Source organism: Acyrthosiphon pisum, chromosome A1, assembly GCF_005508785.2.
Source record: "Acyrthosiphon pisum isolate AL4f chromosome A1, pea_aphid_22Mar2018_4r6ur, whole genome shotgun sequence".
NCBI lineage: Eukaryota > Metazoa > Arthropoda > Insecta > Hemiptera > Aphididae > Acyrthosiphon > Acyrthosiphon pisum.
The window spans coordinates 160,371,840-160,383,028 of NC_042494.1; the positions used below are offsets into that span (position 1 = coordinate 160,371,840).

Consider the following 11,189-nt stretch of genomic DNA (forward strand, 5'->3'; position numbering starts at 1 on the left):
ATTATTAATATGCATTACTGATTATAAAATAATATTGTTTTTGTTAATTTCTGTCTTTGACTGACCGTGTTTAAAACGTCACTAGAAAATTGCTTACCGTATGATTGCAATCTAACGCTTAAAAATCTCTTTACAAGATGGGTGATTAAAAATATTTTATGAGGTCTGTCTAATAAACCTACATTTTCACAATTTAAGCTATTAAAAATATTAAAATCCAATGCAAATTTATTAATAACATAAAAAATAATTTTTTTTTGTAAATTGGGTACATTGATCTTTGTTAAGTTATTAGTTAAATACAAATAGTATTTATCTGCCTCTATAATAACTTTAAATGAACTCTGTGAAGATAAAAATAAGCCACCAAGATTTTTGAAAGAAGTTAATTTAGTATACAACTGAGGTATAGGATAATTATGGTCAATAGAAGTTTGACTTAAAAGTAGTGATTGTATGCAACTAACACAATCAATATGTTTTGAAATTTTACGAACTACGTACCCTGTAATATAATAAAGAATGTTTTGTTTAGCCTCACTCATGGATGAATTAGTACAATTAAGTAGGATATTTCTATTCAATGTTTCCTGATCAATTTCATTGATAGTTTCAAAATTTAATTCACTGGTATTATCTTTTTTTTTATTCCATTTAAACTCAAGCAGTGCCCCAAAAACATCATCGTCGAAACTGTTACAGTTACTGTCGGATATCTATAAAAATGTTCGATAACGAATCTTGGCCGCTGAAATGTTATCGACAATAATTGTCGTCGGTCATTACGATCGACTCCACGTCGAGAACATTCGATAACCCGCCCCGCCTGTCCCATCTCTGTCACTGCCTGCCGTCTCACCGCGAACCTGTCAAAGTCCATTTTTAGTCAGTCTCCGTCTGTTCGTCGCAACTTTTGCGACGGCATCTCCGGCTCGTCTGTCACGTCCGGGTTTTGCGCGACAGACTAATTTCACGTGATCGGTGGTTCTGAGTGTGCCGAGTTACGTATCGGCCGCGGCGGTTTTCGTGTGTTTCTTTTTTTTGGTCTATCCGTCCGTATACAGTTTTCCGTCGATCACCTGTGGTACGTTGTACTAAATGTACGCACCGACCGCACGCTGAAACGACCCGTTTGTCCCGTGGTATTGTATATTTTGTTTCGTGGCCGTCGACCTTGTGTCGCGTTGAGTGCCGGCAACGTGCGGGCCGTGTCGTCTTCCACGTCTTCGACACTACATTTTACGGTGCCTTCCGTGGACCACGGGCAAATTATTGGTGTGTGCTGTTTTTCGTGGGCCATCGTGGGATTCCCAGTGGACCAGCGTTGGATCGCCGTGTGGACCAGTGGACCGTGGAGAAGGACCGAATGGCAACACTGTCGGTGGGAGTCAGCGGGTACCGAGGAGACCGGTGACTACACTATTATTTGTTATCATTGTAAAACATCATTATTTACTATTTTGATGATGTGATATTATATATATTATTTGTACTGATATTATTAATTGTACCTATAGAGATAAGTTAGTGGGCGCCCATCCATTACATATGAATATAAAATATTGTAATTTTCTATATTAATATACCTACTTCTTGTGGTTAATCATTCAAACGTATATTTGAGTTAAGCATAAGGTGCCCACTTTCCCGTGTTTTTCGCGTTGCGGTGCTTAGCGCAGTCATTTTGTTCGGTCGGAGTGTGGGCCAATAAAAACTAGTTAAAATATTATTAGGTGTAGCCAAGTCGGCCGACGTCCTCTGGGTCGGCATTAAGGATTTGTGCGACATTTCTGGTAGCAGAGAGCGTGGTTAAGTCCACATCTTGTTTATTGATTGTGTAGGATCTATGGGCCCGTCCTTAATTTAAGTTAATTGTATTTATTATAGCTAGTTTATTTTGGTTTCAAACGTTCCGTTCGTGAACAGCATGTTGATTTATTTAATTTTGCGATTAGTGTTTTTTATTATTATTGCGTAAAAGGGCGCTATTTGACGCGTCCTAAATTATTTTGTGTTGCGTTCAATGCTCGTAGTTTATTATTATTACGCGTAAACGCGCGTTTCGTGCCGTGTTTTGATTTATTTCGGTTCTACGACTGATAATTTTCTTAATTATTAATTCGCAAAAGCGCGTTACCTACTTGTAGTGTCTATTTATTTTGATTCGCGTTATTTATTTAATTTGTGCGATCGACAATTTATTATTATTATTTTGCGTAAAGCGCGTTACTTGCCGCGTTATTGATTTAATTTGTCGAATAATTTTTATAATTATTTCGCATCAAACTCGTCTTTATTCACGTGTCTTTTTTTAAAATAAATTTGTTTTGTTTTGCGTTTCATACTTATTATTATTCGGCGCGCTTCGTGTCACGTTTAAATTATTTTATTTCGCGATTATAATTGTTGTATTATTATTCCGTGAAAAAGCGTATTACCTGCGTTCAATTATCTAATTTAGCGTGTAATATTTTATTATTATTTCACGTCAATCGCGTCTTTAGTCGCGTTATAATTCATTTTGATTTGCGATTGATAGTTTTTTTTTATTTAAAAAAAAAAAAAAATTAGGCATTAATTCGCGAACTCCGTTGATTGTATAAGCAAACATTTATTTTGCTATTTGATTTTATTTGTATATAAAATCTGTCGTCATGGCTGGTGATGAAGAAGTCGCGCGGATCAAGCGATTGAAACGTAGTTGCGAAGTCAAACGCATGAATTACATGAACAAAATACGTGCAGTCCATAGTGTGGCTGTTCGGACTGCGGAGGATACGTCGGTAGTACCTCAGCTATTGGTGATGGTTGAATCCCTTGATCAATTGTTGTCGTCGTTTACCATCGAAGATGAAGCGTTGTTGGATCATTTGTTGGATTTAGAGCTTGACAATGAATATCCTGATAAGGAAGGCGTCGAGATGTTCGAGTTGGTCTCCTTTGCCAAGGCAACCGCCCATCATTTTATGCAATACTGTCCCGATCAAACGATAGTGTCTACACACGGCGGTTCACAGGGGTCATTGAACGAGGTCGGCCGGAATGTCCCGAAGTCGGACGAACAAGTGATTACCGACAATGTGACCATAGATGTGAGCCCAGGAGCCATCCAATCAAATAATGCGGGTTCTCTGCGATCCAATATCGTCCAAGTGATCAAGCCTGCCCGCCTACCTGAAATCCCGTTGCCCACGTTCGAGGGTGACATTTATGAATGGATTACATTTCGCGATCGTTTTACAACATCGGTGGATCGTCGAGAACATTTATCCGATATTGATAAGTTTTATTACTTGGTGGGATGTTGCAAAGGGGCAGCTCGAGACGCTATCCGAGGTATTCCGGTATCAGACCACAATTACAAGTTGGCGTGGTCCACTCTCGAGGAAAGATTTAACAAACCCCGTCTGGTTGCATGCTCATTAATTGAAAAACTGTTAAATGCACAGCGAGCGTCTTCAGAAAGTTTAGTCGAGTTGAACAAATTGTTAGTAGTGTTCGACGAAGGTGTGTCGCTACTCGAGTCCCTGAATATACCTAACTTAGGCGACTTCATATTATTCTCCATTGCTTCACGGTGTTTGCCCATCTACAGCATTAAGTTATTCGAAGCCCAATTAGCCAACGGCTTTCCTACAGTAAAAGACTTATTGAGGTTTGTAAAATCTCGAGTGGCCATATTAGAATGCATTCCGCGGGAACCTACCTCGAAACAAACAAACTCTCACAAGACCACTAAGACTGCGACATATAATGCAAAGAAGCCGCCGCTGCACACTTCCATGGTTACAAGCAGCAACTCGTCAAAGGCAGCAAAGTCTTGCAAATGTTGCAAAGGTACTCATGATCTGACGTCATGCCCAAAGTTCAAGGGTTGGACGCAAGAAGTGCGTAACAATTGGGCACGAGATCAGCGGATATGTTTTCGTTGCCTACGCCCGGGACATTGGGTGACCAAATGCAAGTCTTCGAATATATGTGGTCAGTGTTCTCGTAGGCACCATTCGTTATTGCATTCAGATGGATCTGCAGCGCCTTCCAGAGAAGAGGATTCATCGAAGGAGGGACAATTGGACAGTGCTTCCGCATCGTCATGCCTTGGTCAAAATACGTCGCCTTCAGTCATTCTCGGGACAGCTCTCATACACATGCCTGACTGCGTCGGCGTGATGCATACGGTGCGAGCGCTTATTGATTCAGCTTCACAAATCAGTGCTATTACTTCGGAGTGTCAAAATCGTTTAGGACTCCGGATGCGAAGGTGGACAGCACCTGTCTCCGGTATTGGTGGTGTTTCGGTACAAAACGTTTTGGGAATAGTCCACTGTCAAGCGCAACCCAGATTTTCACCGGATCCAGTATTCAATTTTGATGCCTGGGTGTTTCCGTCAATTACGGCCGAGATGCCGCGACATCCACTACCAAGTTCGATAGCAGAAAAATACAAACACCTTGCTTTAGCTGATCCATCGTTCATCAATCCTGGTACTATTGATGTCTTATTAGGTGCGGATCTGTTTGCTCAAATTCTAAATGGAAAGCGGGTGTCGGTCGGCGATGCTTTTCCGGTAGCGTTCGGAACGGTGTTCGGTTGGGCCGTCATCGGGCCGGTTCCAATATTATCATCTAATATCGCCGTATCATGTCACGCATCACTTACTACATCGGTTGAAACGTTGCTGGAGAGGTTCTGGGAGCTCGAAGAACCAGATGCAGCACCTGAAGAATTTACGCAAGAAGGACAATGCGAGGCCATATTTCGTGACGGTTGCACCCGTGATAGTTCGGGTCGATTTTGTGTACCGCTCTTGTTCCGTCAAGCCGTTTCTGGTGACACTTTTCGTGGCTCGCGCGCCGTAGCTGAGAAGCGATTCGAGCATTTGGAGAAGAAATTAGCCAACGACCCTCGTCTTCAGCGTTTATATTGCGATTTCATGTCTGAATACTTGACCTTGGGACACATGTCTTCAGCCAAGTCCGAAGGGGATTACTTTATCCCACACCATGCCGTCTACCGTCCCGCCGATATCGACCCGAAGATACGCGTAGTGTTCGATGCTTCCGCGACGTCGTATTCGGGCGTTTCCTTGAATGATTGTTTGCTTCCGGGACCGAAGCTACAGCGCGATGTTGTGGACGTCCTATTATTGTATCGGGTTCACCGTTTCGCCTTCACAACCGATGTTTTCAGTGATTGCGGCACAAACTTTGTTGGGGCTAACAATTTACTTCGTGCTCTTGTCAATGATCCGGCGTGTCGTGACCAACTAACGGCTAGTGTCCATTGTACGTGGCATTTCAACCCTCCCGGTGCCCCTCATTTTGGTGGGCTTTGGGAGGCAGCAGTTCGCTCATCAAAATCATTATTAATGCGCATTATGGGGGAGCACACATTCACCATCGAAGAGTTTGGCACAGTACTGTGTAGGTGCGAAGCCATTTTGAATTCTCGGCCAATTACTCCCGCCTCGTCCGATCCCACTGAACTTGACTGTCTAACCCCGGGGCACTTCCTAATCGGTAGACCATTGCTTGCCGTCCCTGAAGCGGACATTTCGATCACAACCCGGTCATTGGAGCAGCGGTGGAAGCTGGTCAGTCAATGCGTGCAAGCATTTTGAGCGGCGATGGCGCAATGAATACCTCCAAACACTCCAGATTCGTAGTCGATGGACCAATGACGCCCCAAATATAGTGGTTGATGATATGGTTGTGATAAAAGACGCCCACGCACCGCCGTTGAAATGGCGAATGGGGCGCGTGATCGATGTACTACCTGGAGCTGATAAAGTCGTCCGAGTCGTTCGGCTCCGAACTGCTACCGGCATAGTTACCCGTCCGGTAGTAAAAGTGGTCAAACTTATTAACCAGCCCTAGAGACCCTCAAGCGCTCTTTTATTTTATGTCTGTTTATCTTACCTTTTCTTTTGTTCTGACTCGTACACCCAATTTGCACCTGCGCCTAGGCACCGCTGTCGTGGGTCAGGGGGGAGGGGGCACTTTGGTTAGATGCCAGAAAAAATCAGGGGCACGTTGTAATTGATGTATTTAGGAGCCCTGGCAATTGAATTATATTCCAATCAGAATGTTTTTTGAATTTTTGAATTTTTGAATTTTTTATTAGTATATGTATTATTATAATTTGTATATTTTGCAATGTTTTGTTTCAAAAAAAAAAAAAAAAAGAATGTATTTTCAGGTTAATCGGTTAGCACAAGTCCAACGTCCATCAGTTCAATCTCTATGCTTCAGCAGTCTAAACCCTTAGCTCCAGCAGTGATCTAGTAGTAAGACGTGCTCGTCTTACTAGGGGGAGGATGTCGGATATCTATAAAAATGTTCGATAACGAATCTTGGCCGCTGAAATGTTATCGACAATAATTGTCGTCGGTCATTACGATCGACCCCACGTCGAGAACATTCGATAACCCGCCCCGCCTGTCCCATCTCTGTCACTGCCTGCCGTCTCACCGCGAACCTGTCAAAGTCGATTTTTAGTCAGTCTCCGTCTGTTCGTCGCAACTTTTGCAACGGCATCTCCGGCTCGTCTGTCACGTCCGGGTTTTGCGCGACAGACTAATTTCACGTGATCGGTGGTTCTGAGTGTGCCGAGTTACGTATCGGCCGCGGCGGTTTTCGTGTGTTTCTTTTTTTTTGGTCTATCCGTCCGTATACAGTTTTCCGTCGATCACCTGTGGTACGTTGTACTAAATGTACACACCGACCGCACGCTGAAACGACCCGTTTGTCCCGTGGTATTGTATATTTTGTTTCGTGGCCGTCGACCTTGTGTCGCGTTGAGTGCCGGCAACGTGCGGGCCGTGTCGTCTTCCACGTCTTCGACACTACATTTTACGGTGCCTTCCGTGGACCACGGGCAAATTATTGGTGTGCGCTGTTTTTCGTGGGCCATCGTGGGATTCCCAGTGGACCAGCGTTGGATCGCCGTGTGGACCAGTGGGCCGTTGAGAAGGACCGAATGGCAACACTGTCGGTGGGAGTCAGCGGGTACCGAGGAGACCGGTGACTACACTATTATTGGTTATCATTGTAAAACATCATTATTTACTATTTTGATGATGTGATATTATATATATTATTTGTACTGATATTATTAATTGTACCTATAGAGATAAGTTAGTGGGCGCCCATCCATTACATATGAATATAAAATACTGTAATTTTCTATATTAATATACCTACTTCTTGTGGTTAATCATTCAAACGTATATTTGAGTTAAGCATAAGGTGCCCACTTTCCCGTGTTTTTCGCGTTGCGGTGCTTAGCGCAGTCATTTTGTTCGGTCGGAGTGTGGGCCAATAAAAACTAGTTAAAATATTATTAGGTGTAGCCAAGTCGGCCGACGTCCTCTGGGTCGGCATTAAGGATTTGTGCGACATTTCTGGTAGCACAGAGCGTGGTTAAGTCCACATCTTGTTTATTGATTGTGTAGGATCTATGGGCCCGTCCTTAATTTAAGTTAATTGTATTTATTATAGCTAGTTTATTTTGGTTTCAAACGTTCCGTTCGTGAACAGCGTGTTGATTTATTTAATTTTGCGATTAGTGTTTTTTATTATTATTGCGTAAAAGGGCGCTATTTGACGCGTCTTAAATTATTTTGTGTTGCGTTCAATGCTCGTAGTTTATTATTATTACGCGTAAACGCGCGTTTCGTGCCGTGTTTTGATTTATTTCGGTTCTACGACTGATAATTTTCTTAATTATTAATTCGCAAAAGCGCGTTACCTACTTGTAGTGTCTATTTATTTTGATTCGCGTTATTTATTTAATTTGTGCGATCGACAATTTATTATTATTATTTTGCGTAAAGCGCGTTACTTGCCGCGTTATTGATTTAATTTGTCGAATAATTTTTATAATTATTTCGCATCAAACTCGTCTTTATTCACGTGTTTTTTTTTTTAAAATAAATTTGTTTTGTTTTGCGTTTCATACTTATTATTATTCGGCGCGCTTCGTGTCACGTTTAAATTATTTTATTTCGCGATTATAATTGTTGTATTATTATTCCGTGAAAAAGCGTATTACCTGCGTTCAATTATCTAATTTAGCGTGTAATATTTTATTATTATTTCACGTCAATCGCGTCTTTAGTCGCGTTATAATTCATTTTGATTTGCGATTGATAGTTTTTTTTTTTATTATTTAAAAAAAAAAAAAAAATTAGGCATTAATTCGCGAACTCCGTTGATTGTATAAGCAAACATTTATTTTGCTATTTGATTTTATTTGTATATAAAATCTGTCGTCATGGCTGGTGATGAAGAAGTCGCGCGGATCAAGCGATTGAAACGTAGTTGCGAAGTCAAACGCATGAATTACATGAACAAAATACGTGCAGTCCATAGTGTGGCTGTTCGGACTGCGGAAGATACGTCGGTAGAACCTCAGCTATTGGTGATGGTTGAATCCCTTGATCAATTGTTGTCGTCGTTTACCATCGAAGATGAAACGTTTTTGGGTCATTTGTTGGATTTAGAGCTTGACAATGAATATCCTGATAAGGAAGGCGTCGAGATGTTCGAGTTGGTCTCCTTTGCCAAGGCAACCGCCCATCGTTTTATGCAATACTGTCCCGATCAAACGATAGTGTCTACACACGGCGGTTCACAGGGGTCATTGAACGAGGTCGGCCGGAATGTCCCGAAGTCGGACGAACAAGTAATTACCGACAATGTGACCATAGATGTGAGCCCAGGAGCCATCCAATCAAATAATGCGGGTTCTCTGCGATCCAATAGCGTCCAAGTGATCAAGCCTGCCCGCCTACCTGAAATCCCGTTGCCCACGTTCGAGGGTAACATTTATGAATGGATTACATTTCGCGATCGTTTTACAACATCGGTGGATCGTCGAGAACATTTATCCGATATTGATAAGTTTTATTACTTGGTGGGATGTTGCAAAGGGGCAGCTCGAGACGCTATCCGAGGTATTCCGGTATCAGACCACAATTACAAGTTGGCGTGGTCCACTCTAGAGGAAAGATTTAACAAACCCCGTCTGGTTGCATGCTCATTAATTGAAAAACTGTTAAATGCACAGCGAGCGTCTTCAGAAAGTTTAGTCGAGTTGAACAAATTGTTAGTAGTGTTCGACGAAGGTGTGTCGCTACTCGAGTCCCTGAATATACCTAACTTAGGCGACTTCATATTATTCTCCATTGCTTCACGGTGTTTGCCCATCTACAGCATTAAGTTATTCGAAGCCCAATTAGCCAACGGCTTTCCTACAGTAAAAGACTTATTGAGGTTTGTAAAATCTCGAGTGGCCATATTAGAATGTATTCCGCGGGAACCTACCTCGAAACAAACAAACTCTCACAAGACCACTAAGACTGCGACATATGATGCAAAGAAGCCGCCGCTGCACACTTCCATGGTTACAAGCAGCAACTCGTCAAAGGCAGCAAAGTCTTGCAAATGTTGCAAAGGTACTCATGATCTGACGTCATGCCCAAAGTTCAAGGGTTGGACGCAAGAAGTGCGTAACAATTGGGCACGAGATCAGCGGATATGTTTTCGTTGCCTACGCCCGGGACATTGGGTGACCAAATGCAAGTCTTCGAATATATGTGGTCAGTGTTCTCGTAGGCACCATTCGTTATTGCATTCAGATGGATCTGCAGCGCCTTCCAGAGAAGAGGATTCATCGAAGGAGGGACAATCGGACAGTGCTTCCGCATCGTCATGCCTTGGTCAAAATACGTCGCCTTCAGTCATTCTCGGGACAGCTCTCATACACATGCCTGACTGCGTCGGCGTGATGCATACGGTGCGAGCGCTTATTGATTCGGCTTCACAAATCAGTGCTATTACTTCGGAGTGTCAAAATCGTTTAGGACTCCGGATGCGAAGGTGGACAGCACCTGTATCCGGTATTGGTGGTGTTTCGGTACAAAACGTTTTGGGAATAGTCCACTGTCAAGCGCAACCCAGATTTTCACCGGATCCAGTATTCAATTTTGATGCCTGGGTGTTTCCGTCAATTACGGCCGAGATGCCGCGACATCCACTACCAAGTTCGATAGCAGAAAAATACAAACACCTTGCTTTAGCTGATCCATCGTTCATCAATCCTGGTACTATTGATGTCTTATTAGGTGCGGATCTGTTTGCTCAAATTCTAAATGGAAAGCGGGTGTCGGTCGGCGATGCTTTTCCGGTAGCGTTCGGAACGGTGTTCGGTTGGGCCGTCATCGGGCCGGTTCCAATATTATCATCTAATATCGCCGTATCATGTCACGCATCACTTACTACATCGGTTGAAACGTTGCTGGAGAGGTTCTGGGAGCTCGAAGAACCAGATGCAGCACCTGAAGAATTTACGCAAGAAGGACAATGCGAGGCCATATTTCGTGACGGTTGCACCCGTGATAGTTCGGGTCGATTTTGTGTACCGCTCTTGTTCCGTCAAGCCGTTTCTGGTGACACTTTTCGTGGCTCGCGCGCCGTAGCTGAGAAGCGATTCGAGCATTTGGAGAAGAAATTAGCCAACGACCCTCGTCTTCAGCGTTTATATTGCGATTTCATGTCTGAATACTTGACCTTGGGACACATGTCTTCAGCCAAGTCCGAAGGGGATTACTTTATCCCACACCATGCCGTCTACCGTCCCGCCGATATCGACCCGAAGATACGCGTAGTGTTCGATGCTTCCGCGACGTCGTATTCAGGCGTTTCCTTGAATGATTGTTTGCTTCCGGGACCGAAGCTACAGCGCGATGTTGTGGACGTCCTATTATTGTATCGGGTTCACCGTTTCGCCTTCACAACCGATGTTTTCAGTGATTGCGGCACAAACTTTGTTGGGGCTAACAATTTACTTCGTGCTCTTGTCAATGATCCGGCGTGTCGTGACCAACTAACGGCTAGTGTCCATTGTACGTGGCATCTCAACCCTCCCGGTGCCCCTCATTTTGGTGGGCTTTGGGAGGCAGCAGTTCGCTCATCAAAATCATTATTAATGCGCATTATGGGGGAGCACACATTCACCATCGAAGAGTTTGGCACAGTACTGTGTAGGTGCGAAGCCATTTTGAATTCTCGGCCAATTACTCCCGCCTCGTCCGATCCCACTGAACTTGACTGTCTAACCCCGGGGCACTTCCTAATCGGTAGACCATTGCTTGCCGTCCCTGAAGCGGACATTTCGATCACAACCC

The 11,189-nt window shown here is 43.4% G+C and overlaps 1 protein-coding gene across 1 annotated transcript; it reads left to right on the plus strand.

Annotated features, from left to right (window-relative positions):
• Positions 1–2,654: 2,654 nt before the first annotated feature.
• On the plus strand, positions 2,655–5,621 carry LOC103309058. The gene has a single exon (XM_008183601.1). The coding sequence runs from the start codon at positions 2,655–2,657 to the stop codon at positions 5,619–5,621; it is 2,967 nt and encodes a 988-aa protein (XP_008181823.1).
• The last annotated feature ends 5,568 nt before the right edge of the window (positions 5,622–11,189 follow it).

Bases quoted from the DNA above. Each gene is read 5' to 3' on its own strand.
- LOC103309058 (XM_008183601.1), top strand. From the start codon at position 2,655: ATGGCTGGTGATGAAGAAGTCGCGCGGATCAAGCGATTGAAACGTAGT.